The 23,005-nt window shown below is 39.9% G+C and overlaps 1 protein-coding gene across 1 annotated transcript in view; it reads right to left on the bottom strand.

Moving 5' to 3' along the window:
- CHD6 (chromodomain helicase DNA binding protein 6) overlaps window positions 1-20,778 on the bottom strand; it is a gene marked incomplete at both ends in the record, with an annotated part of 124,323 nt that extends 103,545 nt beyond the window's left edge. Inside the window, 3 exons of the mRNA XM_084247649.1 lie at window positions 1,556-1,703; window positions 11,054-11,610; window positions 20,746-20,778. Of these exons, the coding sequence (XP_084103775.1) occupies window positions 1,556-1,703; window positions 11,054-11,610; window positions 20,746-20,778 (738 nt within the window). The remainder of the gene's footprint in view (window positions 1-1,555; window positions 1,704-11,053; window positions 11,611-20,745) is intronic.
- Window positions 20,779-23,005: the final 2,227 nt, after the last annotated feature.

The following is a 23,005-nucleotide window of genomic DNA, read 5'->3' as shown; positions in this document are numbered from 1 at the left end:
TGATACATTAATGTCAGTGATTATTTCCTTCTTTCTGAAATCAGTTTCTATTCCAGTAAAAGAAGGAAAGAAGGTAGACTATCTTTGAAGTTCCTTCCATCCTAGCTAGAGCTTTGATTTTAAAATGAATTTTTTTTTCATTGAAAATAGGTTGTTTCTTGTTGTTGGTCAAATTCACCATACTTACCAAAGCCTCCTAAAAAGCTAAATAATAACAACTAGATTAAGACTTAACTTTTAGAATTTCATTAACATCCCTTGAAATGCAGGGAGACATCTTACGTGTGACCAAACAAGACTCAACTAAGGACTCATCTATAATTAAGTAGCTTGTGACCTTTTATAGAGACAACATTCTGTGACAAAACAGCCTAATGGCTTTCCTCAAACAAAAACACAGTCATATCTAAGTACACGTCACAGCCAAGCAGTAGAGACACTTCTGGGAACCATTCATCAGATAGCTTGCTCTCGGATATCAAAACCTTAAAGACCAAAACAAAAGCAAATCCAACTTACCACTTCTCCAACCCCATCTTCTAAAAGATACCTCCTGAGTCTCTCTCTGTTCCCATCGTTTCTTCACTATGTCATTTCAATGTCACTTACATTGTTTGTAGGAGCAATTCCACATATAAACCTTTCGTTAAATCCCACATACAAATAACCACCCTAGAAACACTGACATCTATTCTCTTCAGCCAATCAGGATACCCAACAGTCACAAACCCCAGTTTATTGGCAGTGTGTGTGTGTATATAGAGTGTGTGTGTGTGGGGGGGGGTGCCTCTACACCCCCCCAGAGCTTATAACTTATTATCATGATGACAATAGGCACTAACACGATCCTACAACAAAGATCACCTAGCAATCTCTTAGGGTCCAGATGACACTTGAAAGTACAGTAAGTCAGTCTAATTCCAAACAGTACCCTTACAACAGCCCAACCCACATAAATTGCTGTAACTATCAAAGGAAACAGCACTTTTAAACATCAGCTCATGTCCAAGAGAAGCTGCCTAAACTTACGGAAAAAATTTTGACCAATGTCATGGCATACTTTGGCCTATTTTTAGGACTCTCACCTAGGTGGACAACTTCTTATTTCCATGTTTGGCCAAACTTTCTGCATTGTTTTGGCATGATGAAAACAACCCTGACTTTTCTAGCACCAAGGTTCATGAAAATGTGCTTATGCAGATTGGCCCAGCACTCTGAGTCCTGAACTCATTGTCTCATAGCAAAACAGCCCTCCTCAGCCTTACCTTGCTTGGCTGAACTCCGCTTCTACTTTCACTTTCTCTGTAGTCTACTATCATGCTACTTTGCAAGAAAGCAAACACCACTAACAAATGGGGATTATTAGTATAAGGCTCAGGATACTAGGAGGAAATCCTATGGTCTTTCAATGTTCACCCACCAAAACAGTGAAGGTCAGCCCAAGTCATGCACAGGGATGTGGTTAGTGGCAGGGACAGAGGAGCAATAAGACCAGCATCAATCAACTTCCATCTGTAGCCGTAAGCTCCACCATGGCTCCCAGTCACAGCTGTACCTGGCTGTCTGTAGACTCAGTGGATTCCTCAGGACTCCGCAGGGATGAGTTCGGCAGGCCCTGATCCAGTTCTAAACTCTCCACTGTGGTTTCACTTTTCCTTTTTCCTTTCTTCTTTTTCTCCACTGGGGTTGGTCCTTGCTCCTTGCTACAAGGAAAAATTCAGAATTAAAATTTCTGGGCAGTTTTTGAAACTTCTCAGTGATCAAAGTTATACTATGGCATGATTATTGTGATAAGAAATAATATCTCCAAAAATCTCACTTTCAGTTCATATGTATCTATTTCTCTAGGAAGTTTGCTCTGGTAATTGAAAATCACCAACTTTCAATCTCCCTTTAAGTTACATGGGAAGACAATCCCCTAATCTGTCATCATCCCCTACTGAGTATGGTCTATGTATAAGACTCAGACTGAGTACTAGGAACCCAAAAATAAAGACAATGCTGTCTCTGCCTTGAGACACTGAGGAGCTTACCAACTGTGACAAGCCTATAGACCACCTAAATCCATCCTCCAGATGAATGCTTCCTGAGAGAAGTGGAGATGAGCAATATTCATGCACCCTGCAGGACCTGCTAAAATAGCAGCACAGCCTCCAAGAAGTTTTTCCTTACCCTCCTAGCTGGTGAAATCTCTTTCCTACACTCCCAAAGCACTTATGTGTGCTTTGCTTAAATTAAGGTAATCAGAATCTGATCTTACACCAAAGTTAGTTATTAACTATGACACTGGGCGCAAAATCATACAGTTCCTGGATCCTCTGCAGTTGCTTGATAAACATTTTGCTGAATGGGCAGATATTTTACATTTCCCTGATCTTTCTTAGCAGATTCTAAGTTTCTAGGCAACAGTTTGTACTTAAGTTTTGTATTCATCAAAATAACTAGTTTTTTGCCTTATAGAAAATAAATATTTGATGAATGCTTATTGGATAGGTGAATGCAATATACACATACCAATGGGTAAGATTACATGTTGTTAGAGATTTTGGAAAATACATCTGAGTGGGGATATACCTGGACTTTTGATGGAAGATAGAAATAATAACAATAGGAATAGTTATTACGGTGAACACTTACATGATAGAACACTAAGGGTACATTAGGCTAGAGAGGTCAGACTTCATTCTGTGTGAAAAGGGCCATGATGGCAGGCCTAAGCAAGAAGGAATAAAGACCTTGGCTAGATATAATCAACGAAAGCTCAAAGATAAAAATGATCTGAAAGACTCAGAAGAAGTAGAACCAGTAAGTCTTGGCAAGTAACAGAATGTACAGGGTGAGGAAGAAGCCACAATTACTGGTATCATAGATATGAAGCACACAAAGAGGGGAAGGAGAGGGATCCAGGGGCAGCGCATGGATTATGGTGGAGGTGTATGGGTGCTTTGGTGGTGAGAGAGCTACAGTGAACATACCTGAGGGAGAATTCCTATACTATCAAAATTTTAACAAGGATGTCAAATAATGGTACCTCATTAATAAAAATAAATTTTAAAAAATTTACTGGTATCATCCATCGTAGGTTATCGAAAGGTGTAGGGAGAAAGAAACGAACGGTTTTTGTTTAGAGACAGGAGATCCAGCATGATGAACATGTGGCAGGAATACCAACCAGTGCTTATTGCTGAATTAGCTTGCCTCTGTTTTGAAGACTCTTCACCCCTCACAGATCCCCAACCAATTTAGCACAGAATTAACCTTCTTTAATTCCCCAAGACCTACCTGTCTGCCTACTGGGAAAAGCTCCTTATATTTTGCTCCAATATGAGTAAGTTCAGCTCAAGGGGTCTGCCATTTTAAAGGAGTATACATTTTTTACAAGAGAGAAGCAGGGTGAAAAAAGCAAAAGCAACAATTCAGGATAGTAAGGTAAAACAGTTTTAAAAGATATCATATTTTCACTGGAGCACTTACTAAGTGACTTATCACTAAGAAAACTGTCAGTAATTTATATCCCACAAAACACTATGCGTCTGTGTTTCAATTAGTTGTTAAAACCACAAGTCCATGATAAAGTCAAGATAGAACATCCTCATATTTCAGATGAAGAAACAGGTTTAAAAGCAGCAAAGGTCCCAAAATCAGTAGCAGAGCGGAAGTCCACACTCAGCTCATCTGAATCTCAAGGCCTGTTGCTTATTACATCATTCCTGACTTAAAACTCAGTCCCTCTTTGGACGAAATGTAAAAACATCAAATCTCCTTCGTATTATTTGAATCACAAAATAATGGTCAACAGGATCAGTAACAAAACATTCCAATTACCCAAATACAGAATAAAAATCACAAATCAATAGTTTTTTGTTTTTTTTTTTTAAACAGATCTCTTAAACAAAGAAGACCTGTGCTTAATTTTTTGGACACAAATTTAGAGACAGCTAATTAATATATCAAAAGTCACCACCATAATTACATGGTGAAAGCTCCATTTAATCATCTACAAATTTTAAAATCAATTTGATCTATCTACTAAATAGAACTTCATTATATTTTTAAAAAGTATATATTTAATCTTCATGTATAATTCTATACCCATAGGTGTGTATGTGTTTATATGAACACACATATATTTATACATCTAAAACCTGGAAATGTGCCTCATTGTGTCACATGCTCAAAAACAAGCTCAAACCACAATTCAAAAGTAGAACCTGCTCAAAGTATGAAACTTTACTATAAGCCTTGTATACAATTGCCTTTTTTGTTTTCACAAACATATTAAATAAGGAAACTAAGGAGGAGCTATGGTGAGACTGTTCTAAGTTAAGCCTGGGGCAATATTAGATTTTCCTAGAGCGGAGTTGAGAGAATATTATCTCAAATATATGTCAGTAAAATAGGAAAACACCTGGTGAGACTTGCTGGCTTATTTGGGGGTAAAGAAGAAGATACTCTACCTGGGAAATCTTCAAAGTGCTTTTCTGGAGGTTACCTTTGGCAACAGCATCAATTGTGAGTTCCAAAAAAGCTTCCTGGAGCTCTTCTAATAAAGACAAATATCAGGAAGATTCCTTGTAAGCTTGTAAACGGAACTTCCAAATAGAACATCAAAAATATATCACCTGTGGAATTTGACTAGCCAGTACTTCTGAACTTTCATGTTTCAAGTGAAGGACTTCATTGAGTACAGAATAAAGGAAAAAATTCATGGCATGGGGTAAAAAAAAAAATATCACCTGAATTCCTTCTCCAGGAAGACTAGAAGAAATATTTTTTGCCCACTTTGGAGTAGGTTTTGAAAACCTCATGGTTGAGAGTTTGGTCAAATAGGGACAACTGAACTTCCAAGTTCTACGCCTGTAAGTGGATTTGGTCTGTGAATGTTTGCTCCTTGAAGTTCCAGTTTTCAAAAATAGGGGTCAAATAATATGTAACAAAATTATGTATGCATATACTTTTAACTCAGCAATTCCATTTAAAGGAATATAGTTTCAAGACACATCTCCACACAACATTAAACTACATATGCCTGTGGCTACTCACTGCAGCATTACTTGGCAATTATAAAGCAATGAAAACTACAAACACAAGTGACTGAATAAAGTAGTATACAAATAATGGAATACTATGCAACTATAAAAAGGATTAAGAAAAAATTCTATGGACTGATAAGAAATGATTTCTGATATATATTAAGTGAAAAAAGCAAAGGGAAAACAAGTGTAACAGGCCAAGTTTTGTGACAGAACCAAGGGAAAAGAAAATATGTACAACGCTGTATTATAAAAAGATATAGGAAGGATAAACCAAAAAACAATGACTATCACAAGGGCTAGGTGGAGGGAATGGAATGAAGGGATACAGGACAGGAGTGATACTTCCCTGCATACATGTTTTTTATATAGACTTGACTCTTACAAGCATATTAAAAAATAATAAGCTAAAGTGAAAACAAGTTCAAACAAATGAATCCACTGTTTCAAAGAATAACATAAACACACTGAATGGTGAAAAAAAATTCTCATTAATTCATTAGCACATCATTTGACTCAGCTTTTGGAGAAGTGGGGAGAGAACCAGCAACCAAATCCTGAACTCTTTTTGGTAAGTATATGCGTGAAGCAATTCTGAAGACATTTTTGACATGGTATAGGATTCAGCAAATGATTGTGTTTTTGTGTTGGGAGCTGGGATTCTAACTAAGAAAAAGGGAAGATGTGGGGTTTCCCTGGTGGCGCAGGTGGTTGAGCGCAGTGCTGTGAAGCTGTCTGTAGCCTCTGGGGTGCGGGTACAATCCCAGCCAGCTGTGGAGATGCCCACATGGCACAGCAGACCTCGCCTGTCTCAACCGCTGCTCCCCTCAGCAGTTGTATTTCAGTCAGTCTGCCTGTTCTGCTCCCTGCTCTGTCTCTGGTGAATCCTCTCACCCTCCCGCACGTCTGACCTGTACCCCAGTTCTTATATGCATAAATAAGTAAATCTTAAAAGAAAAAAAAAGAAAACGGGAAGATGCAAATATGAAAAGTTGGAAAGAAAGGAAGATACTATGGGATGAATCTGAATTGGAGACATCAGTGTAAATGTATATTTTCTAAAGTGTATTACAAATATGTGAATGCATTCAGGGGGAGGGTGTGTGTGTGCGTGCGTGCGTGTGTGTGTGTGTGTACACACTTCCTTCCCCCAGTTATGACAAGTGAAAGAAGAAAAGATGCCCCATTAGCCACGGGCACACCTAGCACTCAGATCTTGGTTTCTCATGCCAAAGCACTTCAGAGAAGAAATTCAGCAACATATCTCATCTTTGAAGAATTTCCTCCCCTCTATTCTTTCTGCCATGGCATTAAGATTTGGTGAAGGAAAAATAAAAATATGCTTCAGCTACCATTTATTTCAATGCCTTTTGGTCTTTTTTGCTATAAGCCTTTTCTCATTAATTCCTTTAATAACCAGGCTCAACACTCTCCTCCTCCTTCAAGGGTCTCCTTAGACCAGAAATAACACACTCCTAATCCTCGAAATCCTTTCAGTTACTCTATGGACAGTTATACTGTGTTCTTTCATTTGTTTATATTTTACCTGTTTGAGCATTTGCAAGGTTTCTCAACAATAGGGCTCATGGATGATTTCTGTGACACCTTCCTTTCTCACTTTCCCACTCCCAAACGGAAGTACTCATATGAGGCACGCGGAAGGCACTAAAAATATAGCGGATAAGTCTATCAAGCATTATTATTAGTTAGCAACTGTTTCCTTGTAAATTAGGTAAAGGTCCACTCTCTAAAGGCTAACTTAGGAAGTCCTGGGTGTCACAAAGTATTATTACAGTTGCTTTCAACAAAATAGAAAGGGAGACTCAGTTCAGTCTTCAGAGGTGGGTCTCTGCCGTTATCATTTAGATTTCTTCCCTCTTCAACATAAAGTCCAGTGGTTTCCAAGCACAACAGTCTTTATATTTGCCTTTTTTCTTCTAATAAATTATCAGAATGTAAAAACAGGTCTCCCAGCAGAAAGAACCCTGTCACTGAACACTTTAAGTCCAGACTCAATAATCTGCACTCTAAACAAAAACAGGTGATTGACCTTCAAATGCTGAGGCAGAGGCGAGATGACCAAATCTTACTACCCTTCCCACATCACAGCTAACAGCTGACTCAAGGCTCAAATAGTTATATAATCATAAGCTCTAGGGTAACCATCAAAAAAGAAAACCAGAAAAGGCAAACCCTTTATTCCAGGATGTTACTAAACTTACTGAATTTGGGAGAAAAACCTGCCTTGGTTGACAAACCCAAAACAAATGGGGGTGAAGAGTTGAAGCACAGGTACTAGGGCTACTCCTATTATTCATTTCTTTTCTCCTCTCTCTCTCTCTCTCTCTCTCTCTCTCTCTCTCTCTCTCTCTCTCTCTCTCTCTCTCTTTGGTGGTTTTTGGAGCAGATATAATACAAAATGCTCAGCTCCTGACTTGAGAAAGAGTAATCTAAAGGGCCAAGTCACAAAGCATGGCGGTCCTGATCTCCAGCACTTACCTTCTGTTGAGGAGGTAAGTCACACATACATGAAAACAATAGTTTATAATGAGAGATACCTTATAGCAGAGGGAAATGCACAAGACTCAGAATCAGGAGGTCTGAGTCTATGACACACCCTTGCAAACTAGGCACTGCTCTGTGAGTCTCCATTACCTTTGCTGCAGTGCAACATTTTGGACCTGCTCTCTTTCAGCCTTTCTAGGTATAAAAGTCTCTGATTTATAATGCAAAGTGTGACTCCAACAGCTATGGAAGTCAGAGGAGACATACTTTGGGGACACTCTCTGCAGAAACTGGGACTTGTACTCAGAACTGAAGAATGGAATGAACTGGATTCTGGGAGGACAAGGGAGAGAATGATTGGGAGAAACGCTACAGCAATCCAGAGGGGAAGTAAGTCAAGTACCTTTAGGGGCTAATGAGTTAATCTAGTTAGCTAATCTCTTTTCAGAAGGAGTGGGGAGGGGGGAGGAAAAATCCCAAAGGATTTGAGTAACAAAAAAAACAATCTGGATTTTGTTCTAGAGGCAAGTAGGAACAATCAGAAACATCTAAGCAGGTATACATTGTTAGCGGGAATTCCTTTTTCCTTTCCCCATGTTTTCATGAGAAAAATCCTGTTTTATTCCCAAGGAAAGAACAGTATTAGAAACATATTTCTGGCTCTTCTTCACTTCTCTGCCTGGGACCTTCCAGACAGGTGAGACTGGGAAAAGGATTGGAGCACACCCTGGTGTCCTCCCTCTGCTTCAAGGAATTGCTTGCAGTTCTGATGGATACCCTCAACTGAGGGAGTAACAAGGAATATATTCTGGCCCCAAGACAGCGGACTTCTTCAATCCAGTCTATCACTAAAAATGCTGATAACTGCATCTCCATCCCTGGTAACTATTTCCCAATGGATCTGGATTGAGAGGGTAAGAAGTTTGATTTATCAACAACTATGAACAATAACAACAGTGCTTCAGGAAGATTATCAGTTGGCAATTGACAAGATGACATAAAGGAGGAAAGACCAGAAGTCCTTACGTCTACAAAGCACTTCTACAAAAATGCAAGCATTTGAGGAACTGTGATCATCATGTATTACTCAAGGTCTAATGAACTGCTTATATCAAAACACACGCTTGAGCCATTCGGTAGCAGAGTAAATCAAAGAGCACAAAAAACTGAGATTTAATTTAATTACTGCCATACATTTTTAAAATCAATGAATGACCTTTTATAACTAAAAATTGCTTCTGACCATTGGGATCATTAATTAAAGGAACCAAAGCCATTTATAATATAAAGGATAAGAAATGGAAGACTCACCAGTCAAGAACCCTATCTGGTCTACAGAGAATTCTAATGTTACAAGTCTCTCATATAGTCCCAAAATGGAAAGTCTCATGCAACCTGCCCACATTTCTAAAGAGATAATCAGCCCTCTTTGTCAGCAACTCAAAGGTTACCGCTAGATTTCTAAGCTTCAAGAGGTTCTGTTGCCCTCCAACTCAGCAGTCCTTGAAAATACTACTGAGCACTACTCCATCTCCTTTGTGCTTTATACAGAATGAGTTACATTATGATCACTAATTAGATAAAATTGCTACATATACATTTGATACCCAACTTGTTTTGTGAATTTCCTCATTGGCCCACAGTGTAATATATGGCAACATCTGCATCAACAACTGGTTTCACACCCCACACAAAGTAATTGTGAATTTAAGTAGAAGTAGATAAAACTGCTAACATCAATGGCTAAAGTTGAGTTCTAACACCTATGGCTTTCTGCCACCTTCTACAGACACCACGCTCCTTACCTGAGCTATGCAACTCTCCTCTACTTACCCTAATTTTAAAACACTATCCTCAAGGATTCTTCTTTATTTCCTGTAATAACCAAAGTCACCACAGTAGCTCATTTCTGATTCTCCTATCACACATGCTATTACCCTGAAGAACCAATTAGTTTCTCCAAAGTAATTTGGAGATGAAAGTTACTGGCAGAGACATAAATCCACCCCATACACCATGAGAGAGCAGATCACATACACTGGGTGATGTGAGAAACAAGACTGTAAGTCTCACATAAGTCAGAATGCTGATTTTCTCTCTCTCTCTTAACCTTCTATAAAGTAGTTTGGAATCATTCTCTGCAAATTACATTCCTAGGTTCCCACCCTACTCTCTCTGATAGAGAAAAGACAAAATCCCCTGCCAAGCAGAAGGGAGTGGATAATGGATGGTCATTTTAACTTAGATTAAGAAATTATCCTTCTGGTCCCAACAAACTGTACTTATAAAAATGAACTCAACCAGGACCTCCCTGGTGGCGCAAAGGGATAAGGCACAGCCTGCGAAGCTGTCCACAGCCACTGGAGCATGAGTTCAATCCCCGGCCAGGGGGCAGCCACATGGCACAGCAGACCTCTCCTGCCTCGCCCGCTGCTCCCCTCAGCAGTGTACTTCAGTCAATCTGCCTGTTCTGTTCCCCCGTCTCTCTGGTGAATTCTCTTACCCACCGCCCTCCCCACACCTCTGGCCTGTACCCCAGTTCTTGTATGCATAAATAAAATGCATCTTTTAAAAAAAAGAACTCAATCATAAAAAAAAAGAATTGAACCATACAGTAAATTTCAAGTTACAGAACACACCACCTAAAATATTATCTCTCTTCAAAACTTCCTTCCTCTATGTCTGATCCCATACAGGTCTGGCAGCCTCACCACTCTGCTGTTAGAGGAGTCAGATCAATCCTCTTCGTTTCTGTAGGTGCTCCCGGTCTCTAGCCTGCCCCTGCACTTAAGATTTTAGAAACTTAAATTTTCTTCATAAGTTTGTAGAGTTTATGTATCGTTTTCTTTTGTATTTCCTCAACAGTCTAAATAGTCTGATCAAAAAAATTAGAGACGAAACAAAAAACATGGCATTTGCTCATGGGTGATACACACCGTATTTCCTGGGTCACTGCCTTTGGAGACTGACAGCACCTAGTGCCAGGGTCCCCGGGGTCACTGTATCTGTGCCCTCTGATCTCTAAGATCACTATGGTTTCTTTTGGCCCCAGTTATCAACATCTCCTGAGCACCTGCTGATGTTAGCTATCGGATGAGATGCGGAGCAGGAGCGGTCCTGCACCAGAGAGCTCGTAGCCTAGGGAAGCTCAGCCGTCCTTTTCTGTGTGGAACCCCACTCACACCCACGGCTCTCCCAGGCTGCGGGTACCACTAATTCCCAGGACTGCACACCCTCCTGCCAGTAGTCCCTCTGCCACTCCACTCTGTTGTTCCAAGAACTGTTGCCTCCCTGTAGCACACCAGTGAGGTCCCTTCTCCTGCACCCTGTGCCTGACCACACATTTTAATTCTTCTTAATCCAAAAGGAATAGCAAGAAACTGCAGAGCCAGGATTAAGGTTATCTTTCCTTAGGGGGTGAGGAAAGTGGTCCACCTGGCTGAAAGCAGTGAATTTACATGTAGGGGCGGAAGTAAGGCCACAGCAGGCCAAGCACTCAGAGAAAAGGGACGCACCTGGCCTTCTTGGACTTTGTCCGGGCCACGGAGTCAGCACCGCTTCTCCTGTCTTTGGCCTCCTTGGCACCCGAGGCCTCCCGGGGCTTCCGCACTTTCTTGGCTCCATCCTTCTGCTTCGGCTCCTTGGGTTCCCTGGGCTCCTTGGGCTCCCTGGACTCCTTGGGCTCCTTGGCCTTCCTGGGCTCCTTGGCCTTCCTGGGCTCCTTTGGCTCTCTGGGTTCTCGCTTCCTCTTTGGCTTGGGCTCCCTGTCCTTGCTTCCCTTCGCTGTCCCCTCTTGCTCTCCTGGATCCTTTTTCTTACGTTTCTTCTTCACTCCAGTCCCTCCTCCTCCACTGTCCTCCAGCCCATTATGGGCTGTCACTTTCCTAGGAAACAGGGTCTCAGCTTCCTCTTCAGCAGCATACAGGTCCTTCTGGGGCAGACAATGACTGGCAGCATCTTCAATTTTCTCCTCCTGATCAGTGCTGTGGTCAAATGGGGAGGGGGATTTGTAGTCAAAATTGACAGAGGCATCAGACATTGGGGAGTGACTCACAACTTTTAAATTTGACAACTGTGAAAGAGAAAGAAACAAGCGTATTACTCCTTCAATGCGTGCTTCACACTAAGCGCATTATTGAGCGTGCGGGCATGGATGTAATCACAGCTTAGTTCTTACTCTGTGTTCCTACTGTCCTCAGGCCTTGAGGATATAGTGGCAAAGAAGACACACATTGTTTGTTTTTACCTTTGCTTTTGTGGATTTTTACCAAGTTGTATTTGCATATTATCTAAGAAATGAATATGCAGAAACCTGAAGAATTATGCACAGAAATCTCAATCACCTTTTTTTTTTTTTTAATAGAGGCATGCTTTATTTGTTTGCTGGTTTGTTTGTTTGTTTTGTTTATACATGCACTGGGTACAGTCAGAAGCGCGGGAGGGTGAGAGAATTCACCAGAGCCAGAGCAGGGAGCAGAGCAGACAGAAGGACCGAAGTACACTGCTGAGGGGAGCAGCGGGTGGCAGGAGAGGTCTGCGCACCATGTGGGACCCTCCTCCAGTGGCCTGGGAGCAGCCGGGGATCGAACCGGCGCCGCAGAGGCCGCGGGCAGCTTCGCAACCCAGCGCTCAACCGCTGCGCCACCGGGGAGGCCCTCAATCACCTTTTAAGCTCCATGTTCACAGACAAGCACAAAAGTCTGCTACAAAACACCTGTAGATGTCACTCGCAAATGCAAAAGTCTCAGTACACTGTTCTGACCCAGAATGGCATTTATTATGCTAGTTCACAAAAGTTACCGTTCAAATGTGTTCCTGAAGAAAGGATGTGACAGGGTCACTTTCAGTGTGTTGCTTTATTCCGCCAAATCTTTGCTCTCACATATTATCAAGCAGTATCAACACCAAGTTCATCTGACTTTCCACAGAAAAATCTGGATTGTTCAAAACTAGATCTTGTATTCTTATTAAATATGGCGCTCTTCCGTATGACCATCTAACCTAGACTCAACAGCAGCTAATCTTTGGCCTCTCACAAAAATCATCATACAGGAGGAAATTTTATTGTGATAAATGCCATTGGAAAGACTGTGTCACGGGTGCAACAGGCAAACTGAAAAGGAGGTTTCAAGGTTGTTTTGGAGCACCATCAAATAAAGGCACAGCCTTCCCAGGTGATCACTTTTAAGGAAACAAGCCTTTTGGAAACAGAAGTTATATCTCATATTTTCATGTCTGATATTGCAAAGTACATCTGTCATTTCATAAACTAGGGTTGTGATAATTAGATAATAATGTGGGTGGCTAGCTTTATAGAATAGCACACTCTGCTGGGTCTGGAACAAAGAAATAACTGGAGAGACTGGAAGGGATAAGCAGGTTTTCCAGAAAGATGTTTCAAATCATCTTTGGGTGATGGCTTAGGAAAAGCACCATTTGTGAGTAGACTGCTCCCCTAACAAGAGGCCTAGCATGTGCTAAAGGACACAGATAACTAGCCCAGGTGGTGTGGTTTCCCTCCAGTGTTCTGATTCCCAATCTGCACTCAGACTTTCTGGCCTACCGTGGTTATAATGGAGAGTGCAAAATTCAGCTACATATTTCCTCTTCTGTTTTCTCTAGTTCCCATTCCTACTCTAATATTACCAAACTTAACACTGAGAATCTGAGGGGGAAAAAAGATAAAAGAAGGATTTTGGGGGATTCTTATAAATAAAGTCTAGACTCATAAATGAGCCTAAATTAAGAGGGAATTGGTCGTTTTGGCAAGACTCACTACTTTAAAAAAAAAAAAAACAATTCATTTGACTATCTCATTGCTGACTCAGTAAACATAAAAGGAATATAAAGTCAAATATAAAATAATAAATTGTATGTTACTTTACAATAAAAAGAAAATTCAAGTCAAGAAGACACCAACATTGGAGTAACAGGTATCCAGTTAAAGCTCGGACCTTGTGAGGATTCCTGATATATTACTTAATTCTACTAAGGACACCTGGCCTTAAGGAACAAGTTTTTGTTTAGCATACAAGGGTGGATACAATGAAAGAGCAAGAGATAGATACAGGCTTGCATATGAGATACTTTCAAAGACAATAGAGAAAAGACCTAATTTTACAAAGACAGCACTCTGTAGGTCAAAGAGGGACCCTCTTTTCGATTCCTACTGCTTATCGAGGTCTCTTCTGAAGGGGCTGGGGCGGGTGGAGGTAAGTGGTGGTAACTAGGTATTCAACAACGGCAGCAGTTAACTTTTACTGGACACATGTCATATAGATATACTCAGAAGTACGCGAGGTTAAGTTTCATTTCTATACTCTTTACAACATTCCTAAAATGCTTGGATAAGAACGCCTATTTTGTGATTGAAGGAGAAGGTTACTGATATTGAGTGATGTGCCCAAGGCATAGAGTGAGTAGAGGTGCTTGGATCTGAACCCTCTAGCAAAAGCTAATGCTCATCTCATTGGTGCATTATAAGACAGCCCAGGGAACTGCAACGATAGCTAAGTTACCAGACCAGGATGAATAGACTTGGTTAGAACTGTTAGATGTGATGGCGTATACAACCACTTTAGGAAAAGGTCTGTTGGAGTTCTTTAAAACACTGTAAACAAAATATCTACCTGATGTCCCAGCAATTCTACTTCCAGGAATCATAAATGGTCACTTCATTTTACAGATAAGATAATCAGTTCAAAAAGACAAAGCAATTTGTCCTGGTTTTATGCCTAGGGAGTAGAGGAGCAGGGACATCCTCCAGGGAGAAGAGAGACCAAAACAAGCAATAAATTGGTTAATGTTGAAAAGGGGGAATTATCCCAAAAGACAGTTATTAGTAATAAAAAATAAAATTTTTTAATTAGAAAGTCAATAATCCACCAGCAATGTTTTTACTTTTAAGGTGCCTTATCAGGTGTTTGAAAAACATAACCAGTGAGGATTAAAAAGTATAAGACGAAAAATAAATTCTTCACTGTGTGTTAAGGTCAGTAGTGGGAAAAGGCAAAGAGCCTAAATAAAAGTCTTTGCTTCAGCTTCTACCAAGAAGGACAATAAATCACCACTCTGAAAATGATCCTAAGAGGAATGGATAGGAGATGATAGACCACAACATACCAACAATATTTTATATTACATTGGCAACTTAAGTAGAGACAAACACCAAGGAACACAAAGACGAAATAGAGAGGGATAACTGATAAAAACACGTGACAATGCAAGCTCATAAACTGAATTGTTGGTAATAAAATCCGTTTCTTTGGCTCAAAATTATCAATCTATACCATTCCTGGGAAAAACACTTATTCAAGTCAATTGTTACGGATTTAAGATGCTGACAGAGAAGAGTCAGGAGGAGAGAGGGAAAATAATACTTAATATGTGTCAGTGTTTTCAGAACTATCAGCTTTACTTTATTGTGTTTTCAGAAACTGAGCTTTACTTCCAAGCAACTATGGCTTTGGGCAAACCAATACCTCAGAGTGATTCAAACTTCCTAATCTGCAAAAGGTAAAATGTTTGTTCTGGCCAATCCAGGCCAGAAGAGACTTCTAGAATTTTTCTGCAGTATTTTCTAGACCACATAAAGAATTTTTTCAACAGATACATGCAGAGTGAATAACTATTTTTTATCTCTTCATTATTAGCCCATCTGTAATTTTACTGTAATGTTGTAATGCACAGAGCTCCTGAAGCTGGCACTTAGGCCAACTCTGGCCCCCACTGCAATATGCAAAGGTCCAGGTAACACCAAAAGTTGGAGTTAGAAATATTGTATACATGGATATGGAATGGTTCTTTTTATATATCTCAACCTTTTAGTCACAACTATTGAGTATTCAAAACTGTTTTGATATTTTAAAGATAAAATACTTGTTAGTAATGATCATGATAGTTGGTTTTATTAAGGACTGAGTATTAGGCAGTGTACTGTTTCTTAAATGGATTATGTCATCTAAACAACTCTAAGAAGAGGCATAATATTTGTTCCAATTATGACTCCATTATGACTCTCAGAAGGTTAAACAATTTGGCCATAGTCACACTACTAGTAAGTAGTAGAGATTTGAATCCAAGTTTGACTCCTGGTTTCAAAAGTCAGTGCTCTTGACCACTTCACCACACTGCCTTGTGTTTTAGATACATTAAATTGAGAAATAAGAATTTTTAAAAATTTCTAACCACCTCTACTTTATTTTCCATCATTGATTTTCCAAACCACTGCATCTTCTCAACCTTTGCCTAGAAGACATCCAGCTCATTACCTTTTCTTTCCCATCCTGGTCACTTTACTCTGGCCTCTTGAGTTTTCTTTCAGAACACAAAATGAATTAGGACAACAAAAACACCTGTTATGGTATATCAAAAAATAGGGGGAAATTTTAATACTCAGATTTCTTTTCTTGAGAAGGGAGGAGTGGGCTATTTTGAGTTTTTTTGAAACATGATTCCAGGGTGGGTCTGTTTAGAATCCTGGTCCTCCTGGGCCATTTACTAACTATCCCTCTGTATCATTGTTGAAAAAGCCCTTCCAGTGACTACCAAGGACAAGGTCTCACTGGGATTAACCTTCACCACACCCTTTGTAGGGTGAGGTGGAAAAGTCTTAGAAATAAATTATTTACTCATCCATATTATCAACTTTGCTATTCTTTCTCTTACACTTCTCTGAATTGTGGGTCATTATCTCATGATCTATATTGGTGGTAAATATGTTGAGTCCTCATCTCCCCCGGTAGAGCAGCATGGACCAAATCTTTTGGGAATTTAGTGGCCAGCTAAATCCACAATGTTTTATTATCCTAGTTCATCTTCCATCAACACCCAAAATTTTGCACCCTACTCCAACCCTTCTTCCCTCCCTTACTAATACCATAAGGGTATTATATTATATACCTCCCATACTCTACTTACTCTCCTCCCTCCGGAGCTTTCATCCTGGGTTCTAAGATGCAACATGACCGAAACCTGGCTCACCTAGAAAACACCACCTCTTTCAAAACACTCTCAAATTCTTTGGTGGCACTGACATTCTCTGGACCCCCAAACTCTCCAATTCTAGGGCATCAATGCTTCACCCACAATATAAAAACCCTGGCTCTTTTGAGATATATGGTATTCCTTGCTTTATAACTGCCTGTTTGTAACTAAACTACACTACACCCTTCTTAAGAAAAATAAGTAACTTTCAGTTACTGTTGCTGGTCCCAACTAGACACTCAAGCATTTCTTGAAGAGTAAAAGCTAAAAAACAACAAGTAACTGTTTTGTGAATAAATTATATCCACATTCACACTAGGAAAGGGAACAGGGAGGGTCTAGTTATCGGGAGGCCTTTGAGATTTCCACAGCATAGCTTAAAAAAAAAAAAATTCTTCCTATCCCACCTTTTTAGTTACTAGAGGACCAAGAATGAAGGGCTCTTCTGACCTGATTAATTACTGCAAGTCTGAGTTTACCTTCTGGTCATAGCTCTCAGTTTTAATTTTACTTGTAAAATGACCTATATCTATTGTATTGCATTTATATTGCTCACTACTTTTCTCAACATTGAACATATGCACACAAAACCTTCTTACTGCTTAATATTTTTTTTAATTTTTTTTTTTTTAAATAGAGGCATGCTTTTATTTATTTATTTGTTTTGTTTTGTTTATACATGCACTGGGTACAGTCAGAAGCACGGGAGGGTGGGAGAATTCACCAGAGCCAGAGCGGGGAGCAGAGCAGGCAGAAGGACCGAAGTACACTGCTGAGGGGAGCAGCAGGCGGCAGGAGAGGTCTGCGCGCCATGTGGGACCCTCCTCCGGTGGCCGGGGAGCAGCCGGGGATCGAACCGGCGCTGCAGAGGCCGCGGGCAGCTTCGCAACCCAGCGCTCAACCGCTGCGCCACCGGGGAGGCCCCTTACTGCTTAATATTACATAGTATTACATATCATATTATGTATCACATAATATTTATCAGATTTTATACTTCTCTCAATACCTATTTTTCTATTTTTGATACACCACAACAGGTGTTTTTGTTGTCCTAAAGAGCTAGGATGAATAAACATCAATATTTCCATATCATGAGTCTGTCTTTGCTAACATTAAGATATGTGGCCGTACAAAGAAGTATTTTCAATAGTGCTATAAGGGCTTTCAATGATTAGAGTCCCCATTTTTAAAATTTTTTTCTGTCTAATGCTGCTTAGATATCTTAGGAATTAAAATATATTAGAATTTTGGACCTCCCTGGTAGCACAGGGGTTAAGTCTTGGCGCTATCATCTCTAAGGACTGAGTTTGATCCCCAGCCAGGGAGCTAACCCACATGGTGCAGCAGACCTCTACTGTCTTGCTCACTTCTCCCCTTAGGAGTATATTTCAGTAGATCCACCTGTTCCTGGCCCCCACGTGTCGCTTGTGGATCCTCTCTCTGGCCCCCTACACCTTTGGCCTACACCCCAGTTCTTCGGGACATAAATAAATTAAAACTATATATACATATAGGGCCTCCCCGGTGGCGCAGCGGTTGAGCGCTGGGTTGCGAAGCTGCCCGCGGCCTCTGCGGCGCCGGTTCGATCCCCGGCTGCTCCCCGGCCACCGGAGGAGGGTCCCACATGGCGCGCAGACCTCTCCTGCCGCCCGCTGCTCCCCTCAGCAGTGTACTTCGGTCCTTCTGCCTGCTCTGCTCCCCGCTCTGGCTCTGGTGAATTCTCTCACCCTCCCGTGCTTCTGACTGTACCCAGTGCATGTATAAACAAAACAAACAAACAGACCAGCAAACAAATAAATAAAGCATGCCTCTATACAAAAAAAAAAAAAAAACTATATATACATATAAATGTTTTAAAAAATTCTTAGAAGCAGTTTATTTTCTAATAAAAGACTATTGCGCCCTGAGTGGTACATTTTTAAACGTTTTCTTAAAGTCAATTTTTCTTGCAACACTTCTTTAGGTTATACAAAGGCAATCTCTAAAACCCTTTGTTCTTGGCACGTTATTCTTGTGATGCCTGGCCATCTGGTTAATAAAAAGCATGATTATTTATTACTGAGTTTTGATCAACTTGTAAAATGTTAATCACAGTTTAAATTTACCTCAATAAAATTTCTGACAAGAAAATGAGGCATTTTCAAGATCAGAATGTATTTATATGTTACTTTTCTCCAGAGAAAAGAAAAAAAAAATAGGTTTTTTAAAAATATGTTTTGTTTGCTGCTCATTCTAACACCTTAAAATTATGTTAAGACAAAGAACAAAATCTGATGGCTAATGTTATTGTAATGATGAAAAGCTCCATGCCACTGACATGCTAAATGTCAAGTACTTAGTCAATCCTTTAAATATTTAAATTAAGCAATTAATGTTCATCAAGATCTGGCGAGGCATAAGTGAGTACTCCCATTTAAGTGATAGAAAAATGAGACTGAACTTGTCTAAAGTCACCCAGCTAAGTGGCAGACTTAAAGTTTCAATCCTTTTCTACTGAAATCAAAGCTCAAATTTATTCCAGAACATGTCTTCCTCTATGCCAGGCTTGCTTACACAAGCTTGTGCATTACTTTAGCATGAACTTAATTTTCTATTTTCATGCTTTGCAACTTCTTGCATTTCAATCATCACTACAGCAGCCTATCACCAGTAACTGTAAGAGGAATAGGATCCTAATAAAAAAGGCTTCACTTAAGTAACTTGCTCTTCTACCAAACATAACATTGACTTTTAAATAAAAACCATACCCACTCATAAATATTATTGTGAGATCCAAAATGAAAATCCATCTAACTGAGGCTACATAAAAGTTGGCTGACATACCAACGGTTTTGATATGAACCCATAAAAATCTCAAAAGAAAAAATTCCTAATTCATTTGGAGTAACTATAATAAAGAATGTTTTTATTGAAATGAAAGTTTGCCTTAAAGAATGTTTAAGAAATATAAAATGCAGATTGTTTTAAGAAATATAAACCTGCCCATGTAGCATAAATGACAATAATTTTGAGGAACTGGAGTTCTCTTCAGTAATGTGCTCTTTTTAATGGTTGCATAATATTCCACTGGGTGAATGTGTATGATTTAAATAGTCACCTTCTGGAGGAACATGTAGGGTCTTTTGCATTTTTGCTATTACAAACAAAGCCGCTATGAAAGTTCTTTCACAGCCAGCTTTGCACACCTGTCTAAGTATATCCATGGGATAAATACCTGCCAGATGGAATTGCTGCATTCTCTATAGTGTTTGTCCACCAACTGATAACTCCATAAGGGCCAGAACAGGAAGAAAACGGTATGTAGGCTGTATATAGTCACTGCTCTTCCTGTTAAGAATTGGCAGCAGATGAGTCAATTATTTCCCAAAACAAATTTTGGTTTCACAGGGACCTACCCACTAGGAACAAATCAGAGGCAGTCCATGTAACCATATTCCTAAGTCACCCTTTCTCTGACTATCCCCCGTGCACTCCAGATGTGAACTGGAGAGGAAAGTGGTTAGTTCCACTAAAACCTTTTGCATAGGGTCCCAGTAAAAGGCAGGGATTCATATCTCCCCAATTACCAGATTGCCATTCAATTCTGCAAAAGGAAAACCAGCAATGGAGATAGCTTCTTTCCAAGAGTCAAAGGCAGGTCCCCTATCCCACCTCCCAGAGTCACACTGGGTGGAGTCCTTGGGCTCCCTTGAATATGCATTACAGTACCAGCTAAGTAAATGATCCTGGCTGGATGGGACACATAGGTCGAATGTTTTTTCTCAATTCCCCATTCCATCAAGAAACCAAATGTCCAAGAGTTGCTATCCACATCCTTCCTATTTGTTCACAATTTTCTCTAGGAAGGAAACTTCTGCAAAATTTTCTTATAAATGAGAAATTGATAAATGAGAATGTTTTCAATTTAGCCAAACATCAAAAATGAAAAATAATCTCTTTTATAAGAATTTGAAGCTCTTCCAAGGAAGGAAAAGTTTCTCATCTACATACATAATTTGGAATAATATTCTGATACACAGTTTTTGTTACATTTTTTCCTATCTGGAAATGATATAAGTAAAAATGCACATTAAGTCATTCAAAACAGTTCTCAGTTACCATATGGAAATGGGAAACAGGTAGCAGGGCAACTACCAAAGACTAAGAGGTGAGTCAAAATTGCCAGCATCTCTCTTGTTAACGAGATGCTGGATGCATTCACTTAAAAGATGTGACCACTTACTTGCTTCTCTTTCTTCTGTATTTTCATTATCATATATTGAAGGAAGATAATTACTTCTGTAAGACATAAAAACAAAGGCAAAAGATTATGGTAAAATCCAAAATAAAAACATTTTAAATTGTCTCAGGATTAACTGTGACACATGAGAAAAACGTGGAACAGTTGATTACTTAAACAGAACATCTACAACCAATAGTCTTCTGGCCCTGCTACCCCAGACCCTAAGCGGAACCATAAACCTATCCAACCTTATCCCAAGCCCTAATCTATAGTCCAGATGGGGTGGAGTCAAGAAGATATTGTCTCTGTAGATAAACTAAGTCATAGAAGATGCTGGCATAATATATTATAAAGGAAAGGAACAGGAACCAAAAATAGTGACAAGACTATACTTAGTAGAAGAGAAGGGGTGGAAATATGCTAAGTTAAGAAAACCAATAAGTAATGTCTACAAGTGATAAATCAAGAAACAGAAATAGACACAATAAAAAAAAAAAAGACCTGAAAGAGTTAAATGTAGTTCTCTTAAAAAAGTTGGAAGTTGGGATTGTTGGGGGAAAAGGATGTCCTGAGCAAACTCCATGCAGGCTTGTGGACGCCACCCCCACCTCACTGGGAACTACAAATCCCATCATCACCAGAGGGGAGGCAGCAAGGACCTGAGGGCGGAGTTAAGCAACTGGGCTCTCAGTTTGGGTATGTAACTGGCCATGTGGCCGGGGTCACCCTCTTGGCCATGCCGCGTGCTGGTTTTTCGCCAGCTCAGCCGGTCTTTGGGGTTCCAGGCCAGCGGAACGGGTAGGACGCATTTACGAACTCATCTCCCTCTTGTCTCCCTAAGTTATTCATTTCCCCATTTCCCCCGCACTTGTAAATAAACCTTTTATCAAGCTTTGTGCATGTCTGCAGTTTAGCATCAATAAGTGTCCCCTTAAGCGGGTGGGTGAGGACCCACAGTCAGGCAACCCCATTTTATATCGGGGTTTGCCCTGTAACAGTATGAGATACAACATGTCTTAATTTCATCCTATGCTCTCCTAAGTTATATCTGATGTTTTAAACCCTGTTCATATAATTACTCAACAAAATAAATTCCAGTAATTCATGTGATTTTGAAAAAATGTTTGATCTTACTGGACCCAGGGCTTAAGCCCTCATTCCTGTCCCAACACCTTAAGCCCTGAATGACACTGAACTTTTTCTCACAAATGACTTTAGAACACCATAGCAATGAGAGCCCAGCAACTGGCTTTAAAGGCCCACCAGTACATGAGGGCACCCTGGAGTGCTGAAAGAATACTAGTCTAGGAAGCCCAGAATTTGGAGCTAATGGAATCACTAACCAGCCATACTGCCTCAGGTCTGAAGCGCTGGTTTTGCTCATACACAAACAATGGAGGGATCACAGAATCTCAACTTCTGGTTCTAGGTAGGATGTAGGCACTGCCTCATGGTCACTTTGTACTTTGATTCCCCGGATAGCCTACAGAGTTCCAGAGTAGCACTCCCAGAGGCACTTGGGGTCCTTATTTTCAGGATTATTTCTCATATGCAGATGAATGCAGTATGTAAGGCATAAAGTGATGTAGTTTCTAAGTCAGTTCATGGTGGATATGATGCAAACTGATAAAGATGAAGGATTTGTCATTCCAATCATCCTTGGGGTCACCATTACAGACTACCATCAGTTTAAGGTCTTGTCATTGTAGGTTTTTTTTCCCCTCCAAGAGTCAGAGGCAGTTCCTATAAAAAGGACCATAAAATGTTACTAGGATATTGTTACTAGCAAGGAGCACAGCAGCCATGGAAGCAACAGCTGCAAAGTGGGTCTAGTGAGCTTAGACCAGGGGGAGGGCAGAGCAGAACTGCTGAAAGCAGGAAAAGGGAAAGTCACCTCAGTAAATGATGCTTCTTAGAATGGCTGTGATGATTAACATTTGTTGGGACAATTATTCACCTCTGGAAAACCAAAAATTCCAGAGAAATGTTAAGTGCTCTGAATCAGAGCAGTTAAAAAATTTTACCCTAATCTTTATTATAGTGGAGTCAGTGCTAAGTACATTATGTTAGTCCAAGTTTACCTCCTTTATCACTCAAATTCAAATTATTATTCTTGACCATTTACATACTGCTGCAAATTCTGACTCATCTACTAAAAAAAAAAAAATTCTGTCCAACAAAATAAAATCAAACATTTAATAAAATAAATTCCTACAAATGCCAATAAAAATTATTTCTATTATAATGTATAAAGAACAAG

This window comes from Talpa europaea, assembly GCF_964194135.1.
Source record: "Talpa europaea genome assembly, chromosome: 11".
NCBI classification, from domain to species: Eukaryota; Metazoa; Chordata; class Mammalia; order Eulipotyphla; family Talpidae; genus Talpa; species Talpa europaea.
Note: the sequence above shows the minus strand (reverse complement) of the source record. Positions and strands in the feature narration are given on the sequence as shown.